Source organism: Cololabis saira, chromosome 22, assembly GCF_033807715.1.
Source record: "Cololabis saira isolate AMF1-May2022 chromosome 22, fColSai1.1, whole genome shotgun sequence".
Classification (NCBI taxonomy): domain Eukaryota; kingdom Metazoa; phylum Chordata; class Actinopteri; order Beloniformes; family Belonidae; genus Cololabis; species Cololabis saira.
Genome location: NC_084608.1, coordinates 16588882 through 16607010, shown reverse-complemented (window position 1 = coordinate 16607010; position 18129 = coordinate 16588882). Strand labels below are relative to the sequence as shown.

Below are 18129 nucleotides of genomic sequence, written 5' to 3'. Positions count from 1 at the left end.
AAGGAACTTACTTTACTTTTTATTAAAATCCAAACAATTAAAAAAATACACGGAAATCTTATTTACTTATCATAGAGGGAGAAATGCATTAATATTTGGTTTGTCATATTCAAGCGTCTTAGTGTGCCATGACTGTGTGACAGCAAACATGAACAGTACTAGCACATGAAAACGTCCAACCATCCTTCATTTGAAAGGCAGACATCATAGGTAAACGGACAGGAACACGCTTGATTCAAATCTGTAACAATTAAACTTTTGAAGTGGATTACTTACAATATTTCAAATATTTCTTGCACATCAGGTCTTACTTGTATGGGAAATTGGCATCATCTCATTGAAAACATGCATACTGCATCTACATATCTTCCAAATAATTCAATGTAAAATAAACCTAAACCGGTAAATCAATATTTTAGATTTATTTTTTAAAACTAATCGGAAAGACACAGATAACACCTTTGCTTTTCTTATAGTCACATTTGTCACATTATAAATGTCAACAGAGTCTTTTATTTAATTAAGTTCATCCATCCATGATTCACACCTGCTTCTTCCTCCTCAAAGTCCCCGGGGCCTGTTCGATCCCAGCTCTCTCCCCGTGATGGGCTGGGCTGCACTCTGGACATGGCAGGGCCACATGCTCATACTCACGTTTATGGAGTGGTAGGAATCTCCAATCAGCCAAAGAAAAATGTTTTTGGACTGTGGAAGGAAACTGGAGTACCTGGAGAAAACCTACACAAGCACAAGGAAAACACAAAATCCACAAGGAACAGTCCCAGCTGGGAGGTGAACCATGAACCCAACCATCAGGACTTCACGAGTATTCCGTACAAGTCGAGTCATTAATACTTTATGAAACCCTGAAGGAAAATAAATGTCATAGTGCTTATATCACGTTATTTTGCTCATAGTTATGTCCATTCTACAATTAAAGTCAGACTTCTGCAGTTTTGATACAACACATTGTAAATATGCCAGTTGCATGAGATGGCGTCAGGCCTTTCCTTGTTTTGGGAATCAGTTAGCTTCTTTTTTTTTTAGTTTTAAAGTAGCACATTTTATAGAATTTTGAGACAACAAGAACTTGAAGATGCATATTTAAATTTTATTTAATTCACTGCTTGGTAGACTTGTGTTGCAGAAATAGGGCTGTTTTTTTTTTTAAAGCAAGAAAGGAACTATATATATTATAAAACTTTATAAAACTAAACTGAGGAGGGAATTTCATTTAGAATAACTGAGACATTTACAGCAAATGTTTTTGTAAATGTTTTTGTCCCGCTGTGTAGTTTGCCGTGGTTCGGATGTACTGACGTCATCTCACCACTAGATGTCACTCATGTAACACGACACACGCTGCATGTCTGCATGAGTTAGAAACCATCTCTCTCTGACTGCTTGTCAGTTCACAACTTTCCTTAGCAAAGTAGTGACGCTGTAACAGCAGTGTCTACAGTTGTCCTGCTGTCACACAGGGACATAAATTGTTGAAAACTAATTTTAAATTCCCTGATAACTGAGGTCAGCTTACTCGGCCAGTACCAAATATTTTAATTCTGCTGACAGGCTTTGATTTATGGCCGCACATTTTCAGTGCAGTCAAGTTGCTCCTCTGACTTTCACAAGTTTCTGTCCTCAGTGCCACATTTGAAGTAGATGGTAGGAGAACAGAGGCAGACAGAGTGTGAGAAGTCAGCTCATTAGCTTCCCAGGTCCAGCAGAGTGGCCAGATTCTCCCAGGAGAGCAGTTGAGGCTTCTGGGAAACTTACCAACACAACAGCTGCAACTCTGCACTAACCTGTTGACAAGTCATCCCCGCTCCCCCTTCGCCTCTTTCGTCATTTAAACGGTTTCACCCTGTTCGTCCCTGCAGACCTCAATCCATCCGTAGGCTCGTCATCATGGGATTTAACTGGATAAAAGTGCTACTGGATCAGAGATCACTGTTACCCATTCGGTCATCTACAAGTGGCCGACTGCTAGTGTGTGCATGTGTAGTTGGGATTTGCAGATTTGGCCGTGTATGAGTGCATGTATGAAGCTTGAGCACTGACCTTCAGATCCCCTCTTAACTCCTGAAACTCCACATGACTTTATGGCGCTAACTTAAATGCTGTAGTTGTTATTTTAGCACACAGAGAACTCCAAAGATGACATTTCAGCATATTGTACGAAGTGTTACTCTTTTATACCAATGTTTGAATGGGACACTCTGTGTTTGTGTACATGTGAGGTATGTCTTTGTGCCCTCAAGAAGAATTCAGATAAAAGTCCATCCATACATGTTTGCATGCTTTTTAGCAGATCCATATAATGTTGAAATTAGGTCTGAAGTGAAAATAGCACAGACATCCCTCCCTCGTCAGTACTGGAATCTGCATTCCTGTGACGACGGAATGATGCAGCTGCAGCTCTGTTCAGTTATGTTCAGCTCTGTTCGGCTCTGTTCAACATCGTAAAACCGTAACATCAAGGTAACAAAACAGCCACAAATGTGCAATATGATATGATTTCAAGAAATCCACTCTTAAAAAAAAGGAATATACCAAACAGATGGCTACACAATATTAAAAGGTCTAATCTACAAAACCCAAAATGTTTAATAATTTGTGCACAAATACGGAAATTTACAAGTAAAAGAAAGCGAAATGGAAAATTATACACACTACAAATGTGATACATGCATGATAAAACATTACAGTTTTAAGTATAAAAGCATTAAGACACAACGTGGTAAGAGGTGTCATACTTATATACTTATAGAGACTTTTTTTCAGAGATGAGCTTGCTAGAGGATCATTTCTGAGTCTCTTGACTGGTCTGGAGTCTGTTTTTCAAGTGGTCTTGAGTTTCCAGGAGAGCTGCTTCATGAAGAGAGTTGTCCTATGCTGTTGCTCCACAAAGTCTGATGGGGGAGGAGATGTCTTCCTCTGATCTTCCTGACATCAGAAATGGCCATGTCTGGAAAAGTAACATATGTTGGTAAAGAAAGAATATATATGCTGGTAAAGAAACGGATTCAAATGAAGTGTTCAGGAAGAAATTATGAGGTAACTATGGAGACTAACGCTTAAGAGTCCTTACAAACACCAGGAAACTGGACCACATTACACCAGTCATGAAATCACTACACTGGCTTCCAGTGAGTCAAAGGATAGAGTTTAAATCTTCCTGCTGGTCTACAAAACACTGAATGGTCTTGGACCAAAATACATGGTTGATCTGTTAGTTCCTATGAAGCTCCCAGAGCCCTGAGGTTCATCTGGATCTGGTTTGTTGTGGTTCCAGAACCAGAACCAAGCAAGGTGAGGCAGCGTTCAGTTATTCTGCTCCTCACCGGTGGAACAAACTTCCTGTAGACCTGAGGTCTGCTCCAACTGTAGATCCTTTAAATCAGGCCTAAAAACATTACTGTTTAATGAAGCGTACACTTAAATTAAATACTTACCTGCTGTACTCTACTGCCCTTATTTTTAACAACTTAGGGCTGGGCAATATATCGAATATACTCGATGTATCGCGGCTTCTACTCTGTGTGATGTACAAAATGACTATATCGTGAATATTCGAGTATACATTGTCACGCATTTGCTTTTAGCCGCGGGCATTAAATTGCAGGCTTTTCTCACTCTTTCTCGTCTCGTCTCTCCTTCTCTGAGACATAAAACAAGCGTACCTACTTACATATGTCAGTCACGTGCCTTCGACTAAGTTGTGATTTCCCCCTTTTTGCATGAAAGTTTAAAATTAGCATATATTAATGCAGTATGAACAAGAATGTTTTAATGTAGACATATAGAATCATCATACTGGTGTGATTGTATGCATCAAAGTGTTAATTCAAGGCTAAGGCAAAATATCGAGATATTTTATTTATAAATATCGTGTATCGTGACATGGCCTAAAAATATCGAGATATTAATAAAAGGCCATATCGCCCAGTCCTATAACAACTTGTGCTTTTTATTATTTTACCTCTTTTCTTATGATTTTATTTCATTTATTTATTATTTAAGCATACTCTTAAATCAGCAACTTGTGCTTTTAATTATTTTACCTTCTTTTCTCATAATTTTATTTCATTTTATTTGTTATTTACCGTCTAATTATGTCTTGCCGCTTTTAATGTCGATGTAAAGCACTTTGAATTACCTTGTGTTGAATTGTGCTATACAAATAAACTTGCCTTGCCTTGCCTAAGACAGGTGAAATGTTTTTACATTATTGAGGCAGTTTGAAAAAGTTTGCAATTAATTATTTCACTTTAAATACGTTTTCCCTTCCGAGCATGGTGTTTTTATCGTGTCATACCAGATTGACTGGATGCGCAAAGCGGCTCTCAAAGCGATCATCCTCCAGCAGCTGCCTGAGGTGGGAGATGTAGCTGGACGCGAGGCGCAGCGTGTCCAGTTTGGACAGTTTGGTGTCCGCTGGAACCCAGGGCAGGGTGGTTTTTAGTCTGGAGAAGGCTTTGCTCAGCACTCTCATCCTCGCCCTCTCCCGGGCGTTGGCGGCGTGTCTCTGCGTGTGCCGAGGCTCCTCCTGGTGCGTCCTGGAGAGCCGGCCGAGCTCCGGCTCGGTCCGCCCCTCCGCGCCGTCCTCTCCACGCTCCTCGTCGGTGGAACACCGGTGGAAGCGGGCACTTTTCCTGCTGGTATTCTTGCAGGAGGAGGAGGAGGAGGAGGAGGTGGTTTTGATGGTGGTCCTCCTGTGACAGGTCTCGTCGTCCTCAGCATCACTTGCAGCAGAGCCAGTGGACATGGTTGGCACACCTGCGCCTTGGAGGCGCGCAGGAGTCTGGGAGTCTTGTGTCTCCGATTCCCCCAAATTTTAATTGAAAGTTTTAAAATCAACAACTCTTTTAAATCCCACTTCGTTAACCATGAGGTAAATCACACCGACACTACTTGGCAGACCTACAGTGCCATGTGCACGAAGTCAGCTTCTTCTGAAACTGAGAGGTGCCTCCTTGTTTGGGACCCCCTCTAATTTAAGTGCCCTGGACTTGGCATCTGTACAGTCATGTCTGGGTTATTTCTCCTCCCCCTTTCTACAAGCTACCATGACCTTAGTAGGACCACAACTCTGTCTCTTTCTGTATAAGCTGTTAAGTTGCTCATCTCCAACAGAATAATTAAGTTAAGCCCTGTGAGTTAATGGCTTGTTATTGGTAATTCTAGTCCCTGTCTTGGGGTTGATTTTACCAAAAGGATATTAACCCTACAATATGTTGCATGATAGATGTGGATACATTTCCTGGTAGTTGTTTTTATATTGCACATTTTTTAAATGGCACATATACATTAAACACCCCACAAGTTTTGCTGTTCCTACAGATGTGTTTTAGTAATAGAAATGTCTTGAGGACCTTATCAAAAGTGTCTAATCCTTTGCTGGTTTCACAGAGGGATTGGGTTTCTGCAGATGGAGCGGCCTTTCACACGCAGCCTGCGTGCAACAGTCCCAGCTGTTATTGGTTCCCATGACATCTGGAGCGCTGGCATGACACGGGTGTGGCAGATGTAAGGAGGCCCCATCTTCATTCTCATACTATGATTTTATTTTTATTTATTTTTTGTCCATTAAGGCTGCTCTTTTTTTAATATTTTTGTCAAGCCTTTCACAGAGAGCTCAAATGTGAATTTTATATATTAATTTAGTTAAGGAGCTAAAATTAGTTTTTTCCGATTAAAACATCACTTTTTGACATAATTCAAAGGAAGTTTTGATCATTTTGCAGAAGTGTTCTTTAGTTTACACAGTTTCCGCTGCTATTTGCACATAACATCCAAAGTAAAAGTGTGGTTTATGCTGATGTCTGGAACTGATGATGTACGTCGGTCAGAGTCAGGAGCCTTACAGTGTGATGTATGCGTCTACACGTTGACCTCTATGCTTGTCAGTTCTTATTTGTGTTGCTAACCAACATTAGGTGGGTGTGTGGGTTCTTTTCTGCAGCACTCTAGCTTGCTTTACTTCTTTTATGTCATTTAGAGATAGCAACAGAGAGAAACAAAACGTATCTCATGAAGCCAAGAGCTTGTCACTCTTTATTGTAAATATATTTACAGCCTTGTTGATTTCACCTCCATGACAATAACACAGGGAGACATTTTTTTATACCAAAACATCCATCTATCCATCCATCCATCCATCCATCCATCCATCCATCCATGCATCCATCCATCCATGCATCCATCCATCCATTCACTTGATCCGTTACCGGGTGGTGGGGGCAGCAGTCTGGGCAGAGATGCCCAGACTTCCCTCTCCCCAGACACTTCCTCCAGCTCTTCCAGGCCAGCCGAGAGACATAGTCTCTCCAGCGTGTCCTGGGTCTTCCCCGGGGTCTCCTCCCGGTGGGACATGCCTGGAACACCTCCCTAGGGAGGAGGGACATGCCTGGAACACCTCCCTAGGGAGGCGTCCAGGAGGATCCGATACAGATGCCCAAGCCACCTCAGCTGCCTCCTCTCGATGTGAAGGAGCAGCGGCTCGACTCCGAGCTCCTCCCGAGTGACTGAGCTTCTCACCCTATCTCTAAAGGAGCGTCCAGCCACCCTGCGGAGGAGACTCATCTCAGCCGCTTGCATCCGCGATCTTGTCCTATTGGTCAGTACCCAAAGTTCATGACCGTAGGTGAGGGTGGGAGCATAGATTGACTGGTAAATCCAGAGCTCTTTCAGAACTCTTTCAGAGCAAAGTCATTCATATTTTAAAGAGAGTACATCTGGTCTAGCTGTTAGTTGTACCAACAGACTGCCGTGACTGGCCGTGGGTTGGTCCAGAAAGGTTAGGAGACGAAGCTTGGGCAGGTTAGGATTGCCAAAATCTAATGGCACCAAAAAGAAACTTTAAAGGGGAGGTTGGTAGCACCGCAGCTTCCCCAGTGTGGACCAGCTGAAGAAGCCCATATGTGAATCAATGCAGGACCCTTCCAGGTGAGGTTTAATGGGGCCTGCTGTCAATCATCCAACGACCCAGGTAGCGTCTCAGTGCAGGTGTCCAGCCAAGCGACCTGCTCATTCCATGCATTTGCAATGCATACGAGGAGAAGGCTTCCAGAAGTGCTCTTCAGAAAATCTGCAAGTGACACCACAAGGGGTTTGTCCACTTCTTGGTATACTTTCTTGGTTCCACAAGAGACTAATAACTAACCCTGTATCTCCTAGTGGAGTCATTGGTCCATTACTATGTCTGAACTACATGAGGAAAGCGCAGAAGTGCTAGCTACAGCTCTGCAGAAAAGAACCTGCACGAACGGCTTTTTAGTGGTGTGATCACAGAGTGACACAAACAACGACAGACAAGTGCACCATAAGCACCTACAGCAACATTGCTATCGTACGTAGACTGCAGGCGTAGTTGATATGGACATACTGTACATCACACTTAACTTTGGACTCCCATCCCAGTCGTCTCTTGCAACAACTGCACAACAATTTACAGCACTACATCACACCTCCAATAATCACAAAACTGGCGTGCAGGGATACAGTGAAATACATGACATGGGGGACTAAAAGATTCAAGAGAGTAAAGAGAAGAAAAAGAGAGCATGACCAAGTAAGAGCCCAAACAAGAGTAAATCCCAGACAGAGTCGTAAAAGCGGTGTAAGCTTATGGGGGTGCTGCTTTCTTTGTGCTGCAGTAAGAAAATAAATTTTACTGTCAGTTTCTGAGAAATATGTGTTTTCACACCGAGTTTTAGGGCTATTCTTAACGTTTCCAGCATGTTGCAAAGAAAACGGAAAGGGGAAAAAATTGATTTTATGTTTTTAGAGAACTGAAATGGATGCAGCTTCTCTCAGTTCTGTTTGAGGTTGTCCCAGAAAATCCCAGGTTGGAAAAAGCTATCACATCATGGAATATGTAAGAAATGTTTTGCCTAAAATGTACCTAACCAAGCGCACTGCTGAGAAGCATACTTGGTTTTGGTAGATGCCCGTGCCAGGGTTATCAGAAAGAAACTATCCCTCTGGCTTCAGGGATGTCATTTTTAGGAACATTTTCATAGTTTATTATCCGTTTATTATATCTTCTTACTAATTTCTGCAATATAAATATGTGATCATGGGTTTTAAAGAGTTCTGCAGATTTCTCTCTTTCGATGGTCAAGAATGCTCCTTACTCCGCGGGCACATTTCAATGCCGTCTTTCCATGCAGTTTTTCACAAGACTCAAGATCACCTGGACCTTAACACATCCGCTGATGCATCGTGACATTGAGATATTCACTTGTGCTGGCAAAACAGCGCTTCAGGCAGGCTGCCAGTCCGCCGCCACATCCGTCAGCGGGGTGAACGGCCTGACTGACATTTTTGAAGGTGCAAGCTAAGGGATTCCTCTCTTAGATTTACTCACCTATTTCATAAGCTGTCTTCTTTTTTTTTTTAATGCTTAACACAAAAAGGCATTGGGTATGTGACAATATTTCAACTTGATGCTTGAGTCACTGTCATCAGGGGAGAGGTTGACATAAAACACTCTGCTCATTAGTTATTCTGTACATTCAGTCCCTCAAGTAAAAGATGGCAATATTGTCCAAAACATCAGTGTAATTGAGTTTTATGCCGGTTGTCTTTGCCCTGGGGATAATTAAATTCAGGGCCAACAGCGATAAATAACACTTTAAACTTGACATGAAGAGAGAGCCAGCATTTGTCTTTCAGCAAAGACTTTTTAGGGGTCGTGACCTCTATCCGAGGCCTGTGCTGGAGAAGCAGAGGGACAGGTGCAGGCTCATGATGTCAGGAGCCGGACTATTTCCCTCCCAACTTCTAGTGATTCCCATGATTTTCACTTAAGCAGCTTGCAGCACATTAAGCTGCTGGCTGACACGAGCTTAGAGGGCAGTGTAAAAATCAGAGACCGTATTCATCAAGTGCTGGGAAGCAATTATCATGTCCAGCAGTTCATTGGTCTTACATAATCAGATTTCAAAACATTAATGTCAACAACATACCAACATACTGTATTTATCTACATGAAGTCATGTGCCAAATGTAGCCCCCCCCTCTTTTAATCCAATGATTTTCCTTATTTCATGTTTAAAAACATTATAAAAATCATCTGATCACAGTAGCTGCTGGTATTAGGCACGTACAACCTCAGACAAACAACATGTCACTTCTTTCACTGTGCCATCATCTATTTAACAAAAATCAACCCAAAAAGACAGAAATTCACGTGGGCAATAGAAAGTATTTGCATATTGCTTCCTTAGGATTCAAGAACGTACGTTGCAGCCAGTTGCTGCTTATCATCAACTGGTGACGAGCTGATCTTCAGAAGGTGTGCAGACCTCCGTAAAAGCTCGCTGGTCCGGAGCATTCTGGTGCGTGGAGGAGGGAAAGACATAAGTAGCGGTTCTGGAGAAGAAATTGTTTCGGCATATCAATCAGAAAAGGTAAATAAAACCATGTCCAAACAATTTGGAGTTGAGTATTCCACAGTAGGAAAGACTCACAAGTGTAAAGCATCGGAGACAGCTGCTAATCTTTAAAGTGGTGGCTGTCTCAGGTCCAAGGGCCAGACAATGTCCAGACCAAGACCCAACTGAAATGCAGAGTTTGGATTTTAAGAGTTCTGTGTAAGTGGAGACACAAAAATGCTAAATGAACTGAAGTGATGTTGTAAACAAGAATTTTCCATGATGTTAGAAACGACAGTCAGACAGCCAATGACTACTTCAACCTACGTAAGGTGGATCTACGAGTTATGAAATATGGAGGCGCTTGTTATTGCTCACATGATTTAAAAAATGCAATGGTTTGAGTTTGTTAAATAAACAATGGCACGGTGAAAAAAGCTATATCCTATCCATCTGAAGTTGTACAGTGGCACAGACCTTTTCCACATGACTCTATAACTATGATATTGTTCTTGTTGCAGATATCATCCAACAATTTCAATTATGTTTTAATCTGACTTATTAAATTAATTGAAACATTTTTAGCTCCAGGGTTAAAATCAAGCTTTATTTGGTGATATGAAACCAAAGGAAGAGGATGGATAAATGGAAAGATGAAAGAGCGCACACAGAGACCAAAAAGACACCACATTACAGTATTGAATAATAAGCAACTGTCCATGTAACAGAACTAGGGCGATGCTGCATACATAACACAACATGACACACATTTATCAGCCTGGTGTCTTAAAGGTAATATTTTCCTGTCTATACTCCCAGTAGCATAGTTCGGTGCTACATTTAATCCAACAACTTCAAGGCCACACAGAGAAGATACAGTTTGACACATTTTTCCAAAACTCAACAATTAAATAGCTAACAACAGGTTTGAATTCAGCATTTCTTGAAACAAATTGTACATTGTTTAACAAACAAAGGGAGAGCGGTTCCCTACTGGTTTGAAAGCGACTTCCAACCAGAAACAACTGAAGGGTCCGTTAGAAATTTCACAATTGTCACAATTATCCAGTTGCCTTGTGAGGTAAACTGATCAGGGCTGAAAAGATTTGTTTTGGTGAATTTTGCCAAATATATCACAACTCCAAAGCATTTACCAGTGGTTATCGTTTAAGACAAATTGTGATCAATAACATCAGTTTCAGTTAAAGCTCCAATGGAGACAACCTACTCTCTGTTCCATAATCAAGTAGAGGGGTTGCTTTCAAAATGGAGATGTGAAGTAGGTAACAGAAGTTCAGATATCTTTGCAAGAAGAAATCAATTTACAATATATGGAGGTGCAGTTTGTTTTCCTTTCTGAACTAACAAAACATTGGATTCCCGCAGAATATGTCATATGCTACAATATCATGAGCAGAGATCACAAGTCGTTTTGGTTTCACTGAACAATTATAAAGCATACATGAACGTTTCTAAGTGAGTGATTAACTCTTGCAGACCTGCAACAGAGCTATTAGTAGTTGTGACATTTACACGTACGAGTTTTATTAGAGATCTAGTTTTGAAAAAGACGACTCAAAAAGATGGAAGGAAAAAATATTCAGTTACCTGTGGTAGCATGCAGATTGTAACTAGTAGATTTTAATTCAATTAAGTAAACTCATGCTTGTTTTATGTCATAATTATACCACTCACACTTGAATAATGTATCTACAATTCAGTGTGCAAAACTGGGAAACTGCTGAGGTTAATGTGCCATTCTTGTCACTTGCGTTTGGATTCGATGGCCTTCATCAGCGGGACCCAGCGAGACGTGGTGCGCTGTCTTGTTTTGGCCTGACTCAAGAGGGGCCACATGCTGCCTCTGACGTTCACGGGGCCGTCGTGCTCATCGGCCTCAGAAGTGATCTCCATCTTTTGGATGATGAGCTTCATGAGGCTGTGCTGCTTCTCCAGTGTGTCTGCCATTTCTTTCATCCTGCAGAATGAAAATATCACATCTATCTCATTTTCACTCAGATTTACAGTGGTCAGACTTACTCCGGAATGTATTACTGAGAGTCACCACTAGGGGTCACTCATGCATCAGAAAATATTATAACACTGCTTGATAGCGTTCTTTTGCTCTAACTTCAAACATTTTCCATTGCAGTTCATTGTATTTGGGATAATAAATTAGAGTAGCTTCCTGAGCTTGCACATTTTTTATATCTTCAGAGCCGAAAAACGGACTCCCATGTGATTATGAATAAGAAACCCTCTCCTGCCTTACCTGGCCTTCTGCTTTTTGAGTTCACCCTCTATTAAAGTGCAAGCCTGTGATTTGGACTTCAGACGACTCCAGACTTCAGCCTTTTCTTCTTGTCCTGATATGAACTGCAATAGGAAGTGCTGAAAAAGATGTAGACATCAAGAACGGACGAGAAGAACCAAATTGATCGGTAATAAAAAGCAAATCAAAATTGTTACTGTTACTGAACACACCCTGGAGCACTTGTGATTGGGGTAGACGGTAACGGAGGGTTTGTCAACTCGTTTCATAAACCAGTAGGGGAGCTTATCCTCCAGAGCAGTGTGGAGGTCAATCTGAGATCAGAAATCAAATACACAGTCACAGGTTCAACGTATACGACATAAATTCGCATCTAAACGTGGATATTCAGTCATAGTTTTTGGGCACATCTCTATTTTTTTCCCACTTTTTTTCTGCATTTGTAGCAATAAGACTACTGTAGTTGATGAATATGTTTTGAACCTGAAAAGTCATAAACAACAATCTCAAGTACAATGCAGCAATGCATCTTCCACTGCAGTTGCCATTTTTCTGGCTATCCTTTTTGTTTGTCTAGCATACTGCCATGGCAAGGACAGAAAACTGGGGAATAAGATTTGTAGAAAACAAACAGGCTGGATCATGACTTACCTGCATGGCGATCCGTTTTAAGGTAGCATTTCTCTGAACTTCAGCAATATCTCCAACTGCTAAACCAATCTACAACACAGTAAATTATCTATGTAATTAATCAAACTTATAATGATTATAATAATAATAGTAAATGTTGACTGACAAGAAACTGCCACAAGATCAATGACTGATAGAACAGCAAAAAAAGAGGGCTTTAACTGAGTGTAAATACAAAACAAGTGTCAATCAAAGAATATTCTTACCATGAGGTTCACCAGCAGGATTGGCATGAGCAGAATAAATTGCACCAAGATGAAATATGTCAGTATCCCAAAGGGAAGCTCATTGTTCAGATAAACATCCAAGAAGTTGGTCTGGTAGTTCAGCTCCCCAACCATCATCACAAAGGTTTGAATCAGTGACAGCTGCACGGTGCTAAACTGTCTCTAATGACAGAAAAAATTAAATAAAATGTAGTAAAGAAGATGTAAGTTGGCTAAATGGAGAAGAATAGACACCTTTCATAAAGTAACACAATCATTGGGGTGTTGTATATAGCAATTATATGCAAATCACTTAAACCACATATTCAATTAAAGAAATGTTACTTTGATTAGGTTGACATCGGGCATTACCAAACTGAATTGTGGGTCCCATGCGTCGCTGTGGCAGTGTAATTTCCGTCCAAAATATTTTCACGCTTTATACCATTATTTTAGTTCCTTTATATTCCAAATGTCATCCTGCACATCTGGACTGCAGGCTGAACAGTTCAGCACAGTCTTGGCATAGCATTGTCTTAACCTTCGTCTATTGTTAGGGTCGCCACCGACCCGTTTTTAGGTTTTAAATTCATAAAACTACCACAAAAATGCGTTTATTGCATCAAGGCTTTTTGACTTTGTCAGGAACCTTTATTTCAACAAAATAATATCCAACATTTTTTTTTCACTAAATTATAAAATGCTCTGGTTGAAATTGTTACCTTTTACTTTTTTTTCCATTTCCTTGAAGTAAATGGGTCGAAATTGACCCATAACACCATAGATGTTACTATAGTTAATAATATTAAAATGAAAAAATAAATGAAACAAATTTATTTAAGATATGTGTTCTAATACCTCTCTGTAATAGCCAGGTAACACAACAACCTTTTATTTATTCATATGATTTTCTTGAGGCTCATTTTACCAGTTTCTAAAATTGAAATTAAGGGCTATACTGACAAAAAAAAGGCCCAGAGGCCCACACCAAAAATATTAAAACCAATATTTTCATGGATAAGGAAGCCTAACAATGTAACCAAGAGATGAGAAACAAATTGGATGATGGATAATTGCTTTTAGTGTATTTTAGAGATAATTTAAAACACGGGTCAAAACCGACCCGTTAACATCGGAGATGGTACAGAAAGCTAACACCAGACAAAGGTTAATGAAATGAACAATATCTTCTTTGACAATAATGTCATATGGATACATTATTCAGCATTAATGGTGCCTTCAAAGTTGTGCAAGTTACTAGTGGCACATCTATACTGCACCCCCGACAGCATCATGGATGTTGACTGCGGGGGCATAGTTGTCGACCTAATTTGCAGTCTGCCTGCACATAAGACCTCTTTCTGTAGATGCACATCTGCTAGAATACAGTCCTCCAAATGAGCACTGTGACAAGAACCCTTACAGTTATCCTTGTGCATGGCTTTAGTTGAGTTTAAAGAGTTTGAGTTGAGTTTAACATTGTGAAATATCCCAGATAAGACCATTTGGATGACCCTTCTTTTTTCCTACCTGGTTGAGCATCAGAGCGTAGAACGCCAAACTAAACGCCAACATCAGGAACAAAAACAGAACCACAATACGGAGTAGGGTCTTCATGATCTCCCCCAGCATCACCACATAGATGCCAACGTTTTCAAACCTGGTGGAAACCGGGGGGTTATGCCACTTAATCAAACAACAAAACAAAAGAATATAATTATTCTGAAATAATATATTTGAACAGTGAGAACTGTACCTCTGGAGATAGAGGAGAAATCCAACCCAGCATTGTAAAACTGCTAATGCACCGGCTTGCCAGTACCAGTGGCCGTCCGTGTTCATCATGAGAGGGATGATGAATATAAGGGAGAAAATAGCAGAACACCAGTCTACCGTGTTGGAGGAGTCCCTGAAGTAGCTCCAGCGCTGTTAACAAACATTAAAAACAAAATAATACGAGCAACACAACTGCATATTTAAATATGTGACATGATGTATGAGGGCTTCCGTGACTATAACCGAACCGTACTACAACCGACTGTAAGGAAATGGTGACATTCTGATTGAGCCCTTAGTAATTCCTCCAAATCTTAATTAGATGGCACTCGTTCATCACTGCTGCTCTTCCCCACACAGTCCAGTTGCTGAGCAGATTTATGGGCATGTTTTATGTGAGGTAATATAACAAATGTGTAATAGCACGGTACCTGCTGTGAGATCTGCACAACTTCTTTTGCTATTGAGTAGATGTTCATGACCAAGACCATCACCATGCAGATGGATATGAACAGGCTTTGCTGTGAAATTAAGAACAATCTTAAGATGAATGTTATTCAAGAAGATAGCATCACATTTGTATAATAACATGATACACCTTTGCTGTTATGAAATACACTCTAGGCCTTCACTTGCCATAATTTCATATATACATTTCTCATATGCTTATGCAAAAGTTCATTGAAGGAAACATTATAATGTGGACCCTGCTGTTTTCAATACCTCTGTGAAGGATACTGGCACCATGGTGATGCCGTGCTCGCCAGTGTCGGTCGTGTTCATGGTTGGTCTTAAAGTCACTATCAGGTGTGTTAAGGGCAGCAGCCCTAACAGATACACAAACATGTTGAGGGCATGAGCTTTGCTGCCATAAGCAATCCTGTGAAAACAGAAGAAAGACATTCAGGGCTGAAATGCACATTTTATTCCAGGAATGGCTTCTTAAAATGAAAGAGGTCTTCCTGAATACACACCACTTCATGGCCAGATACTTTTTGCAGACCGGGTGGTTGAGGAGCTCAATTCGATTGTACTTCACCATAGCCTGCAGAAAATGTAACAACAGAGTAGTTAAAACCGTACCAATTTGAGGTTTTTTTTTCATGTTTTAGACATCAGTTTCAATTTCATTTGAATGTATACTGGACTATTTTTAGGAAGTGCCATCTAGCTCTTACAGTCCTTTTCGTACTACTTGCAAATCCCCCCCACAGTAACTTGCAGGAACTCCCCCGACTGAAGCTGTGCCGGCTTCTCCTCCCTGCAGCTCAAAAGCCAGCAGCCACTTAGAAAGTGAGGCCAGCACGACTGTGTGTCCCACTGAAACAACCAGGTAGAAAGCTGCACCTTTGTGGGATTGTTACGGAGGCACAGCCGGAGTGTGGAGGTGTTATGAAGAGGGGATAACCAGCACATCTTTATTCTGCGATCATTCTGTGACAGTGGCTCATTCTGTGATTACACAATGTAGATTTGTGAACATTTGTGCGCGTATTAAAGCATGTCTAGATTACACTAAGCAGCCAGTTATTTTGGTGCATGCAGTTAAACGTATCACTCTTATACTCTGCGCTACAGCCCCCTTCATCAGCATTGGAAATACTCCTCTTTGGTGAATGTGGAGGCTGCACTTGTTCATCCTGTTAAACTATATTATATTCTTTTACTCTGTCCACCCCATAAGGACAGCCAGACAAGAGATAATTCAAAGATATGCAAACATGATACGTTTGCTAAATTTTTGACAAAGTATCGACATAGTGTCATCTTCACCTTCGTCATCAGGTATGTAAAACACTGGCTGGGGATTTGGAGGTTTACGTGATTTAATTTCATTAATCTGCACATGGAAGGTAGAAAGTTTTTTGGCAAAGCCACAAATATGATTTAAAAACAAAATTTGATGAGAAAAAGAGCCCCTTAAGACAGAAAAAGCAAATCCCCTTGAAAATGAAGGGATAAGTCTACTGGGAATAACTGGACTAACAAAGGATGTGATTGCTTATTAATATCAGTGTAAAAGCATATTTGCAAAGTACTGCACAAAAATGACACGGATGGAAATAATTAAATTAATTTGAAAGAATTGCTCACGTTGACTGAAGCTAAGGGCTGGATCTTCATGGACTCATCAGTTGACTTCGTAGAGCAAATGGGGGCCTGGAGCCATCTGAAGTTGTACTCAATCTACAGTACACCACAGAGGGAAATAGTTTATTTTTCTCCTGATATTGTATGACAGAAAGCAATTTGATGTTTTGATTTTACAACTTGTGGATAAATTACATGGTAATCCGGACTGTTTTGGTCATGATCCGACTCCCGCACACAGCGGTCCAGCAGGTACTGTTGAGCAAAGTTGGAAATCAGAGAGACAGAGATTTACATATCTGCTGAGTGCTCGATGAGAACAGGTTACATAACAGAAAAGGTATGACTTTCTACATTAATTTAATGCATTTTATCTTCTCAGCCAGTGGCAAACCTTGCAGGTCTCGGGCAGAAACTCAATCATGTCTAGGATGGGGAATCCCTGGTTGCTGCCATATTTAAACAGCTGCATAGCCTCTTCACATCTGGAAGAACACAAACTCAAATGAATTTCAGAGCCGCTGTGACATGCCTAGAATAGAATTACTTGTCTGCTTCTCAGGAGTTAGTCTTTAGGATTAAAATGTGACATTATTTCAAAGAATGGCTACATTTGGTTACAAATCTGATGTTTGAAAAACCCCTTATAATAACCAAATGCAAAATCTTTCATATATCTTGAGCTTAATACCAATTCCACTGCCAATGATGTAAATGTTGGCTTGACAAATCATTTTATTTGCCTATACAACGGTCTTTTGTATCGATAACATACCTGTCACTGTCAATCACGGCATTGACCACATCTTTTCTTCCGTTTTGCAGAGCTTCATGGAGGAATGAAGTGTTATTCTTGTTTAAGACCAGCTCTGCCCCTCTGCCCAGCATGAGCCGGACCGCAGCCACATGTCCCGCTCGTGCAGCGATATGGAGCGCAGTGTTCTGACACGTCAACGGGATAACAACAGAATCTGTGTTGAGTACAGCTGGTTCTATTTAGCCTGCAGTTTTACATTAACGAGTACTTTAAAGCCACGCTAAGTAACACTGCTTCTGACGAAAGAGTTTACATACTGGAGCTCTGTAGTATTGACTCATAATACTGTGAGTGGGGATGGACCAGCACATCTTGAAATATCACTTTGGTCCACTAGAAGTGCACTCTTTGGGCCTGATTTACTAAGATTCTAAATAAAGAGTACTAAATTGCGTGTGCACTGAAAAAGTTTGCACGTGCTGTTGTGTGTTTTGCGGGTGATCAACTAAGAATGCTCGCGCAATTGATAACAGGTGCAAACCGCAGTATTTAAATGAGGTGTTGCGTGTCTTACGGTTTGTGCCATGGAGAGTCTGGATGGAAAGCAGGATAGTCGCAAGCGCAAAATGAAATTTGACGAGTTGGAGTTAGAGATATTAGTGGAAGAGGCAAATAAACACATTCCTGAACTACAGCAAAGAAATTTAAACGTTACCAAAAGAAACGCAATATGGGAGAAAATCTGCGATAGAATAAATGCAGTAGGTAACACAAAAAGAACGGCAGATGAGGTTAAAAGAAGGTGGCAAGATATAAGGCGAAGAACTAAAGAAAAAGTGGCCTTTAATAAAACTGCAACCATTTTTAAAATAGCATGCAGCAGAATAAAGACTCTCTCTCTGCGTATTCTTTGAGTTTGGATGTCGCCTCCTTGCCACAATAACAGCAGCAGCAGAT

At 40.7% G+C, this 18129-nt stretch overlaps 2 protein-coding genes across 5 annotated transcripts in view; both read right to left on the bottom strand.

Annotated features, from left to right (window-relative positions):
• Positions 1-2631: 2631 nt before the first annotated feature.
• Positions 2632-4945, bottom strand: LOC133423466 (transcription factor 21). Its single transcript, XM_061713643.1, has 2 exons — positions 4319-4945; positions 2632-2968 (listed from the first exon to the last, which is right to left on the bottom strand). The coding sequence occupies exons 1-2, from the start codon at positions 4766-4768 to the stop codon at positions 2891-2893; spliced, it is 528 nt and encodes a 175-aa protein (XP_061569627.1). The 5' UTR covers positions 4769-4945; the 3' UTR covers positions 2632-2890.
• A 5033-nt stretch (positions 4946-9978) lies between these two features.
• The window catches only part of trpa1b (transient receptor potential cation channel, subfamily A, member 1b), a 28098-nt gene continuing 19947 nt past the window's right edge, over positions 9979-18129 (bottom strand). For 3 of the 4 annotated variants that reach the window (XM_061713112.1, XM_061713109.1, XM_061713110.1), the window contains exons 15-28: positions 17191-17357; positions 16810-16900; positions 16611-16670; positions 16419-16511; positions 15299-15369; positions 15048-15204; positions 14756-14845; positions 14305-14474; positions 14079-14208; positions 12549-12731; positions 12304-12372; positions 11865-11966; positions 11653-11771; positions 9979-11358 (exon numbers count right to left, since the gene is read on the bottom strand). In XM_061713112.1, the coding sequence (XP_061569096.1) occupies positions 11145-11358; positions 11653-11771; positions 11865-11966; positions 12304-12372; positions 12549-12731; positions 14079-14208; positions 14305-14474; positions 14756-14845; positions 15048-15204; positions 15299-15369; positions 16419-16511; positions 16611-16670; positions 16810-16900; positions 17191-17357 (1716 nt within the window). In that variant the 3' untranslated portion in view covers positions 9979-11144. The remainder of the gene's footprint in view (positions 11359-11652; positions 11772-11864; positions 11967-12303; positions 12373-12548; positions 12732-14078; positions 14209-14304; positions 14475-14755; positions 14846-15047; positions 15205-15298; positions 15370-16418; positions 16512-16610; positions 16671-16809; positions 16901-17190; positions 17358-18129) is intronic. The other variant, XM_061713111.1, reaches the window with a different exon arrangement.

Bases quoted from the DNA above. Each gene is read 5' to 3' on its own strand.
- LOC133423466 (XM_061713643.1), bottom strand. From the start codon at position 4,768: ATGTCCACTGGCTCTGCTGCAAGTGATGCTGAGGACGACGAGACCTGT. The intron at 2,969-4,318 runs GTATGACACGAT...TTACTTTTCCAG, and splicing joins TTGCGCATCCAGTCAATCTG to ACATGGCCATTTCTGATGTC.